We start from the raw sequence: 18,927 nt of genomic DNA, 5'->3' as shown, positions 1-18,927 counted from the left end.
CTCTCTCTCTCATATATACACACACACACAAATTACCGACATTGGCAAAAGGTGGGCTGGGTAATGGTGACACCTACATGGCCAAAATACTGTATGTCTGATCCTCTGCTATGTTATGAACTATCCAGACCACTCAAGTCACCTGGGACATGTTTTGATTTCTGTGCCCAGAATAAAAATGATGCAACCCCTATCTGGAACAAATAATGCAAAAAACTCCCCAAAAAACTGCAGGACTGCTATAATTGTGTTCTTTTAAATCAAAGTTAAATACTTTTCTGTTTGCCGCTGCTTTTTATTGAGGTATTTGATTCATTTTAGCTCTCACTTTTTTTGGTGTCTGTTTTCTCTTAACTGTTTAATGACTTTGAAAGTATATTATTGTATTTAAATGTCCTTTTATAGTGTTTCTTTTGCACTTTCTCTTGCTGATATGCACTTTTAATTGGCTTGTTGTTGAAATGTGCTATACAAAGGTACACTGGCCTTGCCTTGACTTTTGAAGAGGGTGAGAATTTTTCTTTGGCTATTGTTAATGTAATTTTTGTTTGGTCAGGCTCATTAAGCAATCCCCCACAAATAATGTCATTTTCTAAATTGTATAGCCAATGGTGAATATTGAAATGTTATATTGTCATTAAGGCATTATAATTAAGGATTTAATTATAACAAATGTCCATGAATATAAATAAAGCCTATGAAAAGCAATCAAGGCAAACAAAAACAAATACCCCAATTATGAAAATAAATAAATAAATAAAAACCTGCTAATTAGTACATGGGTAAGAGCTAAAGCCTATGAAAAGCAATCAAGGCAAACAAAAACAAATACCCCAATTATGAAAATAAATAAAGAAATAAAAACCTGCTAATTAGTACATGGGTAAGAGCTAAATCTAAACCTAAAATTGTCTTCATGACAAACTAGAAAAGTGTGCTCCTCAGCGCACAGATCTCCGCCAGGCCTGGTTGGCCTGGGGCTGTATCAGTCTGTAACTCCGTATCATGTTGTGCAGCCGTCAAGACTCAAGGAAGCTGCGGGGGGAAATAGAGCTCCACAGAAGAAGCTCCATGGAAGAGAATTTCCCATTCATTTACTCTGTGGACGTTTCAGAAAATCCTTATACGCAAAATCCATAAAAGCCTGGAAGCCAAGTCAGTCAGGCTCCTGGTGCATCATGAGCATGAAATATTTGATTCTGTTCATAAAAAACTAAATGGAAAACGGGAAATAAAGGTGAAGGTGCAAGACTGTACATACATAATTTAAGAATGAAGGAGCGTCTCCCTTAAGCCATGAGCCTTTCTAGTGCTTCCAGCCAAAAAATTGTTTAGATAGCTTCTTTTTAACTTGAATTGTTGTCTTTATTATAGTTTTTGTTATAGTGTTGTAAAATATTGCAGCTGATTGGGACTGATTTTAACATTTCCATAGTAACGCGAGCTCCACCAATGACTGTTACGCATTGGAAACTGACTGGGAAGCTCTATAGAGTTTGCATGACATGCAAACTCTATTTCCCTACAGTTCTGTAAATCTAGTTAGGTGGAAATGGGTGGGGCCTATATGTGGAGTTGTGTCATCAAGGGAGTTATAGGCTTGTTATAGGCCCACGATTAGGTTGATTTGAAAAGGTGGGCTGGGGTCATGTCTACCCACCACACCACACACCAATCTAAAGGCTGATAAACCACCTTGTATGTGATGGGAGAGAGCATGTGCTGGTTAATCAAGCACGCCAGCCATGAAGCTGGCTCCCCTTTTGTCAGTGCAGGGACAAAGTGGGACAGATGTTCAGGCATTCATTAGTATGCATGGAGACATTCTGCCCTAAACACAACACATCGAGGTCCCTTGCAATGCCAAGGACAATGTTTTTAATGTGTGGTATTATTGAAGAGGCTTGTAAGGATCAACTAAAGCACTTGGAAAAGACATTGCTCAAAATGCCAGGATATCAGATAGGAAACGAGATAGAAATTAAGCTTGCAATCCTGAGTTTATTGTTAATTTAAAACACGGTTCCTTTCTCACACCCACATTTCCTTCTGCAAGAGACTGAAAATGCCTCATAACTTGATTGTGAATTGCTTTCCAGTCTTCCAGAAAGCAATGTGTAATAGTAAAAGCATTTTGTATTTGTTTATTTTCAATATTATTCACACCCCCCATTCTTTGAATGGGGGGTGTGTTTGCTTTTGGATAAAGTATTTTTAAGAAATGGAAGGACACAAAAAGGCATACGCACCTAGGCTTGTGCAAATGAAAAGAAGTTGCGGTATAATTAAACTCAAACATTCACATTTGTGTTAGTAGTCTTGGAATAAACATTCCCACAATTGCATCTCAGCATTCCATTCATTTATAACAGCATACAATAGGAGCTTTGCTGTTCATGTGTGGCAATCTGCTTTATTATTCACTGCTATAGTGCTTGGCAACGTGTCGTCACCACGGGGGGGGGCGTGGCATAGTAGCTGCAGACATACTGGTGGGGGTCAATGTTAAGTCAACCTGTTTATCCCCCACCAAGATGTCCGCCGCTCCAAATTACACTTGTTGACGCCCCCTTCAGGATGTGTGTGTGTGTGTGTGTGTGTGTGTGTGTGTGTGTGTGTGTGTGTGTGTGTGTGTGTGTGTGTGTGTGTGTGTGTGTGTGTGTGTGTGAAAGAGAAATCCAACACGCTCCAGCTAGTTGGAGATAGAAGGGCTCGTCGGTGCTCAACAGGGACAACTTGAATCAGAGAGAATAATACCTGGGCACGTAGAGACTACCCACATACAATACTAGAGCACTCAACTGGTCTGCACGTATTTATTATTTAGCAGGGGTAACCGACGTTTTGACTTGCGTCTTCCTTCCTATTATAGTCAAACAGGATATAATACTGTATGTACTGTATGTGTGCCGGGAACACAATCGATTGGTTGAACAGAACATGCTCTTGAAATGTATGCGGCCGATAGGTTGCCATGTTAAGTGGTCGGATGGGTGGGTAGCAAACGTTTTGAGATTTTGAGAAGCCCTGGCATGCAGTACGTTGTTATGACTGCCTACCATATCGATATCTTCTGGCCTTCCTCAAAAAGGATTTTAAAGGGTGTGCAAAAGAGTGTGCATTTGGTTATCAACACATTGGAACGTGAGCTGATTTTGTACTTTTTTGACAGGTACCTCTGTTGCCATGGTAACGGCCAATGATGCTGACGATCAAACATATGGGAACAGTGCCAAGCTTGTCTACAGTATCCTGCAGGGACAGCCATATTTTTCTGTGGATTCTGAAACTGGTAAGCTATCGCACACCAAACATACGTGAAAATGGTTAGCTATCACCCATCAAACATACGTGAAAATGGTTAGCTATCACCCATCAAACATACGTGAAAATGGTTAGCTATCACCCATCAAACATACATGAAAATGCATGTGCTACACCCTCCTGGTGGATGGTGACTCCATCCCGGTGAGGCATGTGATTGTTTTGTCTACTCCCTCCCCAGGCAAACTGTGGGAGTCAGCAGTGACATGGACCATTTAGTATAGTATAGTAAAGGGGACAAGCTCATGAGTGGCCTTGTGGAAAGAGTGTCCGCCCTGAGAGTGGGAGGTCGCGGTTCAATTCCCCGGTCGGTTCATACCAAAGACTATACAAATGGGACCCTATGCCTGCTTGGCACTCAGCATCAAGGGTTGAATTGGGGGTAAGTCCCTGCGACATACTAGGGTCACGTCCAGGGTGTGTACTCGTACATCATGGCTAGGGGGTGTACTTGAACATCAAGCTGGCTCATGCTACAGGAGATAATCTCCTGCCCTGTTGGCCACTTGGCTCGGCAAGACTTGAAAAGTGGCATGAAACTTTATAGGCTGATTTTGAAGTTTGTTTTCCAGTTCAGGTTAAAAACTACAGCAGGGCAAAAACATGGCAGGCTAATAAACAACACACCTGAATGCATAATGGGTGTGTTAGGGCACGGTCACGCATACGCTTCAGGGTCCCATTCACTTCCATTCTATGGGAGCAAGGGGGTGGAGCATCCGGTTGCTGCATTTTGACGGAACACTTTTAACATCTGAAGCGTGGCGTTAAACATTGGTGATCTTTAACAGGGCGTCAACCAATAGGAAAGAAGCACAGTGGGTAGGTGACCCCACTTGGCAGGGAATTTGTTGACAGAGCAATTGTGGTGTAGGTAGAAAGGAAACCCAGAACAATTATAACTAATTGATTTGGTCGCTTGGCTACTGTGCTCATTTTATTCTGTGGTACATTGCAGTTTGGTTGAGGGGAGTGCCTTAATAAATCAGTTAAGTTACAGGGAGTATATTCTAAAAGGCCAAATGCACTTAGTCCATTTTATCCTCATTCAAGGTTGATTTCTTTCTTCTTTTTTTTTATGACCAATGGTACTCTCCATTGTCTAATGTCCATTGGCATGACACCAACTGAAACATTCACACATGCATGCACTGCAACCTTGACGTTATCTAGACATTAACTGTGCACTCATCTGTACAGTTCATAGAGAACATTATTAATTGTCCAGCTTGGAGTATAAATAATGTAAATTAGTTTGTAGCTCAATGTCAACATTAGTACGGTAGAAAAGAGGAATTGTTTGTGTTTTAAAATGCTAATTATTGATCACATAAATATGATATTTTCACCATAGTTATTAGTAGGCCTAGTTTATTTTTCTGAATAAAATGTACCCCCCCCCCTGTATATCCATTTGCACCCTGATTATAAAAAAGCTGTGTGCGAAATATACTAAAAACTCAATCATCAGTTGATGTTGTGCATGGGTGCGTCAATGGGAGACTGCCAGTTAAATGTCAAGCATATTTAACATCTAATTTTCATATCTGTGATGTTCTGTGGAAGGTAATTAACCACTTAAAGATGCACTCCACACAAAATTGTGTTTTTTTGTTTGTGTGTTTGCTTGCTTGTTTTTTTGTGATTAATGTGTGTTTGAAGCATACCGATAAAAATCCTGGTCTTGTAAGGCACTTTGCATATTTCTAAAGCATTAATATGGATTTTTACCTCCAAAAACTGGCTTTCAGACCAGCACTCCCTGAAAGCTGTTGTGATGTTGTGCAGCGCCTGGGTTCAATGCATCACACCGTCATCCGTCTCACATCAATCAAATCCTCTTCAAAAGATGCATAATGCATAAACAGTGACATGCATGCGCATGTCTGTAGGCGTTCAGCCTCAGATTGGACAACAGACCTAAGGCCCTAGAATAGGTATTCTAGGGGTTCAAGTGGTTAATAAAAAGGATCCCATTTGATCTCTGCATGTCTCCCTCATGCTAAGTAGGAGGAGCTAATGCTTGCATTAACCAGACACTACCCCTCGCCTAATAAAAAAATACTATTTACGGTTGTGTGAGAACACGTCTGACACACACATTCTCCTGTTGTGTGCTACATGTGTGAAAGGGCAACACCGGACAATGCCCTGACCTGATTCCCTGGACATTGTCCAGAGTCCATATGTGAGAGAGGCACTAGTGTGTTAGAAACAAAAGCTCCATTCAGATGGCATGGAAAGCCCTTGGGTCTGAAACCCCATCCATATGGAGCTTGAAAAGGAGGATAAATGCTCCTACACAATATTATATACTCCTTGTAAAGACGACTTTGTTGCTGATAGTGTGAGAATAATTACACATTGACCTTTATGTTTCTGATTCTTTCTGATTCAAAAATTTTACACTTTGTGTATGAAATGTGCCGCACAACTTCCTATGAATTACGTGTGCTGCTAAAGTTAAACGTTCTCTTCAGGCACCATCAAGACGGCCCTACCTGGCATGGACAGGGAGGTGAAGGAGAACTACCAGGTTGTGATCCAGGCTAAAGACATGGCTGGACAGATGGGGGGGCTCTCAGGGACCACCACGGTCAGCATCACTCTGTCAGATGTCAATGACAGCCCGCCACGCTTCGCCAACCGTAAGATGCTTTGTCCCCTTTTCTCCATTATCTCTCTCTCGATCACATTGATTTTGCAATACAAAATATAGATCTTTTTTCTATTTCATTTTTGTCTATGTATTCTACGTGCTATCTCACACACACACACACACACACACACACACACACACACACTCTATCTCTAGAACACACAAAATAAAAAGTGAAGATTCATAATGATAAAATGCTCTCTACAGATTCCTTTCGTATGACGGTGGTGGAGTCTAAGGACATCGGCGACACGATTGGTCGGATCAAAGCAGACGACCCAGATGTTGGCCGCAACGCTGAGATGGACTACAGCATTGTTGGCGGTCACGACATGTTCAACATCGTCACAGACCAGGCCACGCAAGAGGGGGTCATCACAGTTAAAAAGGTAAATGTCACTTCTTACACATCTACAATACATAGTTGTCCTTTGTGGAGCATATTGTATCCAGAGGGTGCCAGTAGTTTGGTTCAAGAGCTGTAAGTGGGTCAGGTGGGTCGGTGTTTTATCAGGGTCACTGAAATAACAAAATGGTTTGGAATGTGGGTTCTGACCTACTCTGCGACGCGTTGTGAGCTTGTCGATCTGCTATTTTCATGCGAAATTGCTTTACCCACAAGAACAGACAACAGAAAAACACTAGTAGACCTCTGAGGGACTCCGCTCAACCGTATGGGGTTTAAGTGGTTAACTAATAAAATGGAACGTGATTTTTAGTGGACAAATGGAACATGATTTTTAGTGGACAAAATATGGAAGGATATAGTGAGGCTGACTCTGGAAAGCAATGTAAGCAGGCAAATGGGAAGAGAGGATACGATAATTCTCCAATAAAACTGTATGAATCATATGAAGCCAGGTCTTTTGGTTACTAATACTATAATTCTGAAAAATGAAAAATGAGTCTAGTAGTTTTCGTCTTGGGTTCTATTCATGTTATATTGAATTTGAAAGAATATCTCCACCACCAGAGAAAACAATAGGTCACCAAATGTCAATGTAGCACAATTAAGTGGAACCTTCGCCGCCACAGAAAAAAGGTTCCAGGACTCATCTTTCTTTTGAGAGAGAGAGAGAGAGAGAGAGAGAGAGAGAGAGAGAGAGAGAGAGAGAGAGAGAGAGAGAGAGAGAGAGAGAAAGAAAAAGAGAGAGAGAGAGAGCGAGAGCAGAGGATTTGAAATGTGCCTTGAAAACTGCCTCTGATTCCTCACTCGCGGAGCAAAGGAGCAAAACAGATGACTGAGAATATTTGGATTTATATCATGTAGCTAGCTATTCAACCCAAGTTTCTACCAGAGTTCAACATCATTAAAATCCACAGGTAATCATAGTCTTGTTTTGTGTGCAGAGCCAACAGTATACCATTTCCCTCCACTGCTATCATGATTTCCATAAAAGGTGCTTATATCTTTTTTACTTTCAAGAGCTGCTTGGTGTGCCCTCGGAGCAGATTGGAACTCACTCTGCCTTAGCTCCTTTTGTCTTCATTTCAATCAACCCTTTACCTCGCCTTTATGTGTCAGTTTGCTCATTTTTTCCTCCTTCCCTTTCAGTTACAGCCAATTATGCTGAAGTGTTTGACTTCAGTGTTAAAATAGATGATGTAAGGGTAAGGCTGAGATTAAGAACAGTTCCTTGATAGCATTCATTAAAATGAGGAAAGCTATATGAAAGCAGTCGTGCTGAGCCCCCGTTATTAAAACCTAAAGATACACTTTGCCTTGAAATTAATAACATGAAAAAATATTTTTTGTTGGAAGCCCCTTTTTGGGGTTAATAAGAGAAGTTCAATATACCGTAATCATTTTTGCCTATTGCTTGGATTCTACAATTATTTTCTAACACATTTAGTAGTATGAATTATCGGGCGAGAGAAGGTGAGATGAAGTGCACTCTAACAAGACTTACATTAAAAAAGGCCGTAGGCAACAAGTCTGTTTTCTTTATTTTGAGAGACTCCAACCTTGATTCCTCCGGCCACGGCTCTTTTCATCTTTCAGCTGCTGGATTATGAGACCAAGAGGGACTATGAGTTCAAGGTGGAAGTGAGAAACACATACCTGGACTCGCGGTACCTCCAGGGGGTGCAGTTCAAGGACCATGCCACGTTGCGGGTGACGGTGGAGGACGTGGATGAGCCGCCCATCTTCACCAGGAACCCCTACATCATCGACGTGCACGAGGACACGGCGGCCGGCAGCTTCGTGGGCGTCGTATCGGCACGTGACCCTGACGCCGCCAACGAACCGGTCAAGTGAGTCCAAGGGGCCAGAGTTGTAAATTGAGGCTGTACAGGAAGTGACAGTTCATATGCTGGTGTCAGAAGGATGGGATGGGTTTTTGCCGAACTTTACACTTGATTTTATTACCTTAATAAACATTGTCATAAATACTATACTGTATGCTTCCAGTCGCTAGTTTAAAGTCTTATTTCAATCACCATGACATGCGTTTTGCTAAATTATGGTCCCAATTATTTAGGAATGTATGATAAATTAGGGTATGCTGTAGGAGGGGCGTGGCTACCTTGTGATGATTTGATTGACAAGCTACACAACCAATAGCATTCATTCCCCACCCCCGCTCTGGTTCCAACCAATAGCATTCATTTCCGTGTACATCAGATTATTTCAGACCGGATGTAGAAAGATGGCAGATTTGAAATAGCTGAAAAATAGGCTTCATTTACGGTCTGTAGAGTCTATGGGAGTAACTTTGTCCATCCTTTTTACTGTCTATGAGTGAGTCACACACAACTCCTTCTCAACATAATTGACAGGGTGCCCTCTGTGGGATGGGCAATAAAATGCTCTCAGGACCACCACAGAATCCATCGGAGAGGTGTTCTTTCTTTTGAACCATAATGCAGGAACATATTAACCTACCGTATTGTATTCTAATCTATATATTTTCACCATGGTCATACGTATGAAAGGTGTGTATGAATACAAATTATGCGGGGTGACTTTCTACTCCCTTTTTTTTAAAGCAAATATGGCATGAGAAGTTGTGAACTTCTAGACCCTGCAGAAGGCATAATATGCAGATTATCAGAGACAATGGGTGCTTTTGTGATTTGGCAATGTGACTGAAGAGGAAAGATTATGGAAAACATTACGAATGTTTTATTTGCTTTCTTCTTTGTTGAACCCAATAAATCTTGGGGGTTTTCAATTAGCATATTCTGTCCAAGATACAACCAAGTTGCCCGGACCTATTACCCAATGTCTTGTGCAAGTCATTATGAATTAATAGGGCCGATTAATTCAAATTAACAGATAATTATGTCAGCTCCACTAATTATGCATTTGATCAGACTGTATAAGTTTATTTAATGGGCTGCTTTGGCGCTTTGTAGGAGTCAGGATATTAGGAAATAATACAGAGGTGCTTCTGTTCTCCATACCAATGAAGCTGCCCGGCAGCAAGAATATATCCAATATCTTTTCATCTTTACCATAGTCATTTGTCCGAGGATACCATGCCATAATACCCTGTTTGAGTGGAGAGAGCATTGGACTACCCTCTCCTCCTCCAGTGGCTGTGGCACTCATTCTCTGTGTGCCAATGCACTTTAATTTTTTCTTCTTCTTCTGATGTGTGCAGCTCTTTTTTTTAAGATGGCACTGCTAAGACCTCCAGTAGAACAGGGTTTCGATATGTCTCTTTTTGTTTTTCATCACTGCAAAGGCCTCCAGACAGTGGAACAGGGTTTAAGTACTTCATCCATTGCGCTACTTCTCATGCTTTTTTCCCCCGAACCATCATCTGACATTTCAGAGAGGATTAGAGAAGATTCTACACGCTTTCATACGCGTGGCACTCGATCTTTAGAAATATGAAGTTGAATATCATTCGGTTTACTCTTGTGATTAGATTGTGTGATTGCTGTATCTTTAATTTAACCAGTGAAATGTGAATAACTGTCAAAGCAGACCTACCACTGTGACATCAAACTTATCCTCCCCTCCCTTTTTTGTGACTCATTAATTTAGTTCTGCGATCCAGCACTAAACATCAACAAACTTACTACATCAATGGTGTAAATGTTTTGTCATCAAGGGAGTATGTGGTATGATTTATCCTGGTAATGCACTTGGTGCAGGACCAAGTCTTGTTGTCCCAGTTTTAATTGCCATGGCACAGGAATCAATAACAAAAATAAGCAACACATGACAACTAATCACTTTATGGATTCAAAGTCTCCTCTCCTCTCAACCTCTTTTTTGGGGGGAGATTAGGGGATAGTGTGTGTGAAAATGTGCTCACTTAGTCAAATCTAATCCATCAGTGTGTCTGCATAGAAAGGGGTAGAAAAAGAAAATTATTCATGGCTTTCCTTCTGGACATTTCCCTGTGGAAAGATGGCAGCGGTGTGAAGGGAATACAGACACTGTTTGTTCCCTCCAGAATTATGTAAGACCTCTCTTGTGTCAAGGCACAAAGTCAAAGTGAAAGAGTCTAATTTTCTCGATCGATGGTGCTTGCTCTGTGTCGGCATTCCTCACGTATGGCGCCTGCCTGTCAATGCAGAGATATGCCGCCCTCTGCCTTGGTGGCACACAGTGTATTGTGTTGCATATTGAAATGTCAGTAAGTTGATTATGAAAAAGGATGAGCCTCAGGGATGTATCATTTTCTGACATAATATGTAAAAAAGGGGACAACTTACTACATATATATGTATATATGTATATATGTATGTATATATATATATATATATATATATATATATATATATATATATATATATTAGGCCTGTCCCCGACTAAGGATTTGTTTAGTCGACTCTAATTGGCGACTAATTGCCAATAGTCGACTGACAGTCGACTAATAAAAAATAAAAAAATAAATTAAAAAAAAACCTTTTTTTTTTTTTTGGCCAAAATACATTTTATTTCAAAGGGCCAAGTCTACACAGTTTGTTTTGTCTCCAGCAGAGTTTCTAGTGTCTCTATCTCTCTCTGGAAGAGGTTGCACATGAACTCTGCAGCCGCACTGAGGCGCTCCAACACAAACAATACCAATACAAAGACGAGGAATAAGAAGAATAAAGTGGAAGTTACGTGTGGTTGCAGGTGTAGACTTGGCCAAAAAACAATTTAAAACATTTTTGGCCCTTAAAAAAAAAAAGTTTTTTTTTTTTTCCCGACTAGAGTCGACTAAGAGACACTTAGTCGACTCGGACCCCCCGTGACTAACCAGTCGACTAGTCGACTTAGTCGAGGTCAGGCCTAATATATATATATATATATATATATATATATATATATATATATATATATATATACCGGGGGGGCTATATCCGCTAAATAATTTCGAAACATTCAATTCTTCTCATTTTGTTTAGATACTCCATTGACCGTCATACAGATCTGGAGAGGCTGTTTAACATTGACTCCACCAACGGCACCATCACCACGCTGAAAGCACTGGACAGAGAAATGTCCAAATGGCACAACATCTCTGTGGTCGCCACGGAAATAAGTAATTGTTCTTTTATTTGCTGCCTCATTATATATGATATATGTGTTTAATGCAAGCTAGGACAGAACAAAATGCACACACTCAAACATATTTGCATTGGCCTTGGATTTTGGCGTGACCATAACGCAGAAGTCAATATGAAATATGAAAATCGTTAGTATTTCTGACTATGAAACTGTGTGTGCGCGTGCATGCGTGTGCGTGTGTGTGTGTGTCTGTGTCTGTGCTATAGCTTCTACAGTAAATCATGACAAGCTGTTTGTTTCAGATAACCCACGGCAGACAACCCGAGTGCCAGTATTCATCAAAGTGCTGGATGTCAACGATAACGCACCAGAATTTGCAATGTCCTATGACACATTTGTCTGTGAGAACGTCAAAGCGGGACAGGTGATTTAATGTCAATAACATCTTATAGTCAATAACATCACATTATTAATATTAGGGGGAAATTATTGGGGGGGGGATATTGTGTCAATGACAATGGCATAAAGTAGGTGAAACTGAAAACTGGAAGCTGTGTGGAAAACAAAGACAGGCATGAATGACCATTTCAACAGTTCCTATTTTATACTTCTCACAGTTGATTCAGACGATAAGTGCAGTTGACACGGATGAGCCCCTCGTTGGACACAAGTTTGTCTTCAGTATCAGCTCCACCAACCCAAACTTCACCATTGAAGACAGAGAAGGTTCAATGTGCTTTCAAACCTATACTGTCATCTGGCATATATGTAACATTGTGGGAGGAAATATGTGACCAAAAAATTACCGTACTTAATCACATATACTGACTCCTCAAATGATAATCATTCACCTAAATACCAGAACTGAAAACAATGAGTACATATGCAAATAATGCAAGAATAACAACTTACATTGGACCTCCAAAGCCTCCTCCTTTTTATTTATATATATGATGTATATGATGTTTATTGGGTTTTTTACAGTTTTTTTTCCTCCCATGTGAGGTCTTCATTCGTAAACTTACATGTACGCATATATAATGCTTAAGTACCCCTCATTTCCCTCCCGTCCACCCGCTCTCCCTCCCACCCACCCACTCTTCCCAGATGCAGAGACAATACTGCAAGATCTTTTTTTAAACAAAATAAAAAATATAAAAAAAAAAGTATAAACAACTTTTCCTTTCTTTCTCTTTCCCCGCTTCCTTTAAAATATATATATATATATACAAGTAAGCAGAAAAAGAAAGAAAAGAACAAAACTCATAATGTCGGCTGCTTGCATTAAAATCCGGTAAAACTCATCAGGTTAATGTTACAATTGTATTCCCATGGTTATTCTGTTTCCAAGCCCCAAATCACGTTCAAATGAGATTTCTTTTTTTCTTTATTGTGTAAATAATTACTTGTGAGTATCTCTGCTGACATTACAGGCTGTGGAGTTTGAAATCCACTGTGTAGACATGCTGTTAGGTACCATACCATTTGAATTTTGTATTTTGAACTTAAACATAATTAACACAACTAAATAAATAATTGCTAAATGGGCCATGAACATATAGGCCTACATTAGTTTGAATGATCTATCATTCTAGCATTGGGGACATTTGAATAATAAAATAAAAAAAAATAATGTAAAAAAAAATGCAGAACAAAATGCTGGCTAAATGCATGAACTTATACACAAGATAATGTCATTACAGGATAGGACAAGATAGTGTGCAGTCAGATTCCTAATGTTTCTCAACTGCTTTTGAGACATCTCAAAAGTCTCCTTCCTCCTGTGTGTGCGTCTCCACTGACAGATAACACTGCCAATATCCTGACGAGAAGGGGCGGGTTCCGCCGGAGAGAGATGAGCGTGTACTTCCTACCCGTGGTCATCTCGGACAACGACTACCCCATCCAGAGCAGCACCAGCACGCTCGTTGTGCGCGTGTGCTCCTGCGACAGCCGCGGCAACATGCAGTCGTGCAACCCTGAAGTCCTGCCCTTTTCAGACGGGCTGATCACTGGAGCCCTAGTGGCCATCCTGCTCTGTGTCATCATACTGCTTAGTGAGTGGGCATGCCCTTAGTGTGTGTGTGTGTGTGTGTGTGTGTGTGTGTGTGTGTGTGCAACCCGATCTCCAGAGATTACCGTAACATTGCACGGAACGAGTGCACTTCATTCCGTGGATAGCCGCCTCGGAACTCCCGAATTGCGTGCATATGTACGGCGCTCCCTTTGTGACAAAACCATTTCGGAGGCGCGCAGTCACAGGCGAACTGTCACCCCGTGAAGGACCACCGAGGGAGCTAAGGCGACCGAGTTGCCGTCCTGAACGGTGGGACGTTCGCCTGTGCCTACTCAGCGCCGTTTGAGTTATGTACCGATAGGCACAGAATCGTAATTTTTTTTGTGGGGACTGCTCTGCTTCCGGGTTTTTCCGGGTTGCGACTGGTTACGCCCACCGTGGGACTCGCCGTACATATGCACGCAATTCGGGAGTTCCGAGGCGGCTATCCACGGAATGAAGTGCACTCGTTCCGTGCAATGTTACGGTAATCTCTGGAGATCAGGCTGGTGTGTGTGTGTGTGTGTGTGTGTGTGTGTGTGTGTGTGTGTGTGTGTGTGTGTGTGTGTGTGTGTGTGTGTGTGTGTGTGTGTGTGTGCGTGCGTGCGTGCGTGCGTGCGTGCGCGTGTGCAAATGTTTAAAGGTTGAAAAAGGGTCCTTATGTGCCATATTTGTTTTAATCGCACAAGGAATTATCACATGTTGTCTCTAATAAACTAATAACAATGTTTGCATATTAAGGACTGTCATTATCTCTGTAAGCATGAAGCAGAGCACTGCTTCATGGCTGTTGTGAAGCTCAAGATGCTAGCAACTGAGTGAAGGTGCTCATCTTTCTACTCACTAAATCAACAACAACCACTCTTTCACGCACTCTCCCGACACAGGGATTCATTACACATTCCATGCCAGACGTTAATCTCATAATGTACTCACCAGTGCCAACGTGTTATTGTTGTTTTTTAGTTTTTTTCACGTCGCCATAGACCTTGTTAAAATCCTTAAGATTGAGCTGTGCACTGTCTGTATACATCGGCGACATCTCACTGAATCTACCAGTGAAAACCACGTGTCAAACGGAGCTCCATGGTTGTAGTTAGAAGGGTTTACGTTAAACAGTGATATGCGAGGAGAAAAAACTACAAGGAGAAATTAAAGTTTCAGTTTCGTCATTAGAACGAGGGCCGACGTGATCGGCAAAACCGGATCCCAAATAATTCTGTTTCCGGTCGTCAAACCGGAACCGGAAATGGATCAAAAAATTCCGAAAGTGCACCTGGGGTGAAATCAACGCGAACCGGCGGTTCGCGTAGATCTACGCGATTGGCACGCTGCGGCTTTAAATAGGTTCGCGTAGATCTACGCGATTGGCATTCAATGTGTTAAAGCAAAGTTGAAAGTAGGCTTTCGATGAAAAGTTTTACTGAAGTGCAGTTCAGTGCCGGTCTCCAACGCAGAGCACAGTCACGTAGAGGATGATATGGTAGAGTATCGAGTGGGTTCCCAATAGAGCACCTCATTAGGCTACATTGGCCAAAAGTGCATAGATAGACCTTGGGTGGTTTGATTCACAGTTAATTGAGTCAGAAGTGCAAAGCGAGTGCTCTTATTTGGAAGAATCGGTTCTGCATCTAAGATGAAAGCACGTGCAATGTCTCAGAGAGACACTGCTTTACATACCCGGGTTCCAAATAGCAGTCTTCCTCGGGAAACGGTGCAGTGGCTGAAAGCTGCTTTCATTAGCAAATAAATCCACTTGACAAAAAGGTCTTTGTGTATTTCGCTGGTAAAGTAGGTCACATGCTATTTCCTGACATCCTAAAGTGCCACTTCAGCCCCCCTTTGTTATTTAATGCAGTATGTAAAAGCATACAGTGCAAAACAGGGAGAGTGCATATCGTTTTTCCCAGCAGAATGCTAAAATGTGTAGTGCTTATGTTCAAGGGCATATCAATAAGTAATGGATTTCAAAATGTCATTGAACTTTAGACCGCCTGGTCAAGCATAGTCTTGGTCTCTTGACAAACGCTTGCAGAGGCTTTGGTATAGTGATAAATGGGAATATGTTTGCGTGCGAATGAGTATGTTCCACATGTGCAGCCTCTCTCATATGCATGTTACACACGTTCAAATGCATATTTCCTTTCAATTCTAATTCCCTGTTCCATGACTGCCATCGCACGCAATGCGCCTCCACTAACTGCAACACGTACGAGCAAATTGACACCGACAGACTAACCCTGCACTCAGCACCTATACTGTACATGGATTATATCTTACCGCCAGTCACCTGTCTGGCGGCTGTGGAGAGATCTTTTGCGCTCCTCTGAAGCGAAATATCATGACATCTGCTCATTATCCTATACGCCTTTTCTCGCATGAACCCCCCGCTGACTCGCCTGTCTCGCCTGTCTCACCTGTCTTCAACATGTAGCCATCAAGCTGAATTGTCTCTTATTGCCCTCTATTTTGCCTTGCCTTCCGTGTCGTAGAAAATGTGCCGCCATTGGTCGATTGGAAGCGTAGTTCCTCAGCAAAAAAAGGAAAGAAAAAAAAAACTGTGAAGGTACTGTAATTAACACCTAGTTGGAGGCATGCAAGACAACTCCCTAAACCTGCTGGGAGGAAAAAAGCGTAGAGGGAAGTGCGGAGGCAGGAGGCGGGTTGGGGGGTCTCGGGTCTGGAAATATTTCGCTCTCTCACACTGTGCAGCTGTCTGCGTAAAGCACCGGCTTTGCAGCCCCCGATTAAATGCCTTTCATCAACAGAACAACGCACATGAGATATGAAAACGTGTGCCAGAGAGTATGGTAAGTGTGTGTGTGGATGTGTGTGGGGGGGAGTTGGGTTCCAAGCACTGTGGCTTTTGTACTGTGAATGTGGAACTGAAGGGGAAAGAGATATGTTTTCCTCCCCCTGCTGAATCCTTAATAATAGGAGATAAACGCCAGTGGCAGTGCTAGGGATTTATTACCGATAGCAAAATGTGTCTCCACATGCTCGCCTCACCGTGCTCTTTAATGCATGACACATGTAAGAAGGTACAAGTTATGCTCTCTCGCTCTCTCTGTTGTATATTTATTTTTCCTTTTCTTTCCTCCCCTCCCTCGCAGTGATCGTGGTGCTGTTTGCGGCCCTGCGGCGACAGAGGAAGAAGGAGCCTCTGATCCTCTCCAAGGAGGACGTGCGGGACAACGTAGTCAGCTACAACGACGAGGGTGGCGGTGAGGAGGACACGCAGGCCTTCGACATCGGCACGCTACGCAACGCGGAGGTGATAGACGCCAACAAGATGCGGCGAGACATCATCCCTGAGATGCTGTTCCCCTTCCGCCGGGCGTCGCCCATCAAGGACAACGCCGATGTGCGGGACTTCATCAACGGCCGGCTGCGGGAGAACGACGTGGACCCCACGGCACCGCCGTACGACTCGCTGGCCACGTATGCCTACGAGGGCAGCGGCTCGCTGGCGGAGTCCCTGAGCTCGCTGGAGTCGGCCGCTACTGAGAGCGACCACGAGTACGATTATCTCAGCGGCTGGGGGCCACCATTCAAGAAGCTGGCCGAAATGTACATAGGCAAGAGCCCCACCCGGGACACCTAGCGTACAGAGACAGACAGACATATTTGAATATATCCCCGCTCTTGTCTTTTTGTTTAATTCTTATTCCCTATCCTTCAAGCTCTGTCCACCTCTCTTTCACTTACACTCACTATCTGGCTGTCTACTAGGGCTGTCACTTTTAGTTTGAAATTAGAACTTTGTTTGAACTCTGCGAAGTATTACGTTTTCAAACTGTAAAGATTTCAAAATGTAAAGATTTGTGCAATATCTATTGAAGCACAGCGTTCATTTGAGGTGAAGCATTTCCCCCTGGCGCCATAGTCTATTGGCTATGCTAGCGGGCAACTGTGATTAAAGGTACTTCATTTCCCTCAGTGACAGCCATCATGTACTGAGTTAACTAAGAATGTGGAAGTATTCAAGGCTGTTTACAGCCTTCGGGCAGGAAGTACCGTAATCATGGTCTTATTATTCTCACCACTAACGTTAAGATTTAGGAGATATAGAGCCATGCCATTCTGATGAATGGAACATCTCAACACCAAAGCACCCAATAAGCACAGTGTGGAGGCATTTAGGTGATGATGGCAAAATTATCGTTCAAGATAAGGCTAAAGTTTGGGATATAGAAGCATACATATATTAATTCATTCATTTGGGGTGTAATGATTCATCTATTGCATTGATGCATCAATTAGATTTCCAACAATCCAACTACATTGAGGTAAATAGCAACTTGTCCTTCTAATGTTACTAGTGTCAATTCAAAATCTATGAAATTGCATCGTGCACCTTTTCAATGTTCAGGATAGTGGTCAAGTGACCATGCAGACTCAATGTTGAAAACACCGTTAAATACAATGAAAATAAATTGAAAACAAAACTTAAAACAATAAGGCAGGCTCGCAGTTAGAAGCGGACTTAAAGGGATATTTCACTTTCAAATAAAATAAACTTTAAAAAAATATATATAAAATAAATGAAAAAAGTAATGGAAAAATCATGGCCCCCTCACGCATTAGAATATCCTTCTAATGCGTGAGGGGGCCATGAATTTTCCATTGCTTTTTTCATAATTCTTTTAAATACTTTTTGTAAGTTCACTTTATTTGAAAGTGAAATATCCCTTTAAGCCCTGTGAGGAGCGTCCGAGTGAGACACAAGCTTCGAGTTGCACTGATAGATAGGCAGAGAATAGAAAATAATTATCTCTCCTCATGAGTATAGGATGTGAATAGGGTACCATCACAGGGGATGATTCATGTCCGCATTGCCAATCTCAGAGAAGATGAGATGATAATGGCTGGTGATTGCGACCAAAGTGTGTCTGGGGGATGTAAAGAGAATTGCACCATGAGCTTGCATTATCAACTTAATTCAATAATGATAAACATGTTCTTTAAACAGCATCCAACCAGCAGTTGAATAGGCATTTTAAAGAATGAGGCTTCGGAGTTTTGTCTCCCATATCATATATTAGATTTATTTGAACCCAATTCCCTTCACGTTGAGCTGAGAGGGATATTATTTATTTTCAACAATTTACTATTATGCGCAATGTTACTCTTCAAACATAATTTGACCATATGTGGACAAATACAATGTATATGAATAGGCCATTGAATCATTGTGCTTACTTATTTATATTCATAATCATTCATCTATCCCTTACACAAATGTATGTATCCAGGTATTTATTCCACGTAGATTGAATTTTTGGCAAACTAAGTTACTGTATCAATCATTACATTGAATTGTATCATATCACTCTAAATTAATCAATATCATCCTTGTATCGTATTGTCAACCATGTATTGTGATAAGTATGGTATTGGTCTTAACATAATCGTTACGCCCCTAAAATTAAT

At 41.7% G+C, this 18,927-nt stretch overlaps 1 protein-coding gene across 1 annotated transcript in view; it reads left to right on the top strand.

The window, feature by feature from the left end:
• Positions 1 to 17,098, top strand: part of LOC308077058 (cadherin-10-like) — a gene marked incomplete at both ends in the record, with an annotated part of 38,387 nt that extends 21,289 nt beyond the window's left edge. The window contains 9 exons of the mRNA XM_080417610.1: positions 3,173 to 3,292; positions 5,805 to 5,972; positions 6,191 to 6,372; positions 7,986 to 8,239; positions 11,336 to 11,472; positions 11,741 to 11,862; positions 12,056 to 12,164; positions 13,244 to 13,495; positions 16,608 to 17,098. Of these exons, the coding sequence (XP_080273736.1) occupies positions 3,173 to 3,292; positions 5,805 to 5,972; positions 6,191 to 6,372; positions 7,986 to 8,239; positions 11,336 to 11,472; positions 11,741 to 11,862; positions 12,056 to 12,164; positions 13,244 to 13,495; positions 16,608 to 17,098 (1,835 nt within the window). The remainder of the gene's footprint in view (positions 1 to 3,172; positions 3,293 to 5,804; positions 5,973 to 6,190; positions 6,373 to 7,985; positions 8,240 to 11,335; positions 11,473 to 11,740; positions 11,863 to 12,055; positions 12,165 to 13,243; positions 13,496 to 16,607) is intronic.
• Positions 17,099 to 18,927: the final 1,829 nt, after the last annotated feature.

This window comes from Gymnoscopelus braueri, assembly GCF_963280865.1.
Source record: "Gymnoscopelus braueri genome assembly, chromosome: 21".
In the NCBI taxonomy this organism is placed as follows: domain Eukaryota; kingdom Metazoa; phylum Chordata; class Actinopteri; order Myctophiformes; family Myctophidae; genus Gymnoscopelus; species Gymnoscopelus braueri.
The sequence above is the reverse complement of the archived record's forward strand: the minus strand, read 5'-3'. Positions and strand labels throughout refer to the sequence as shown.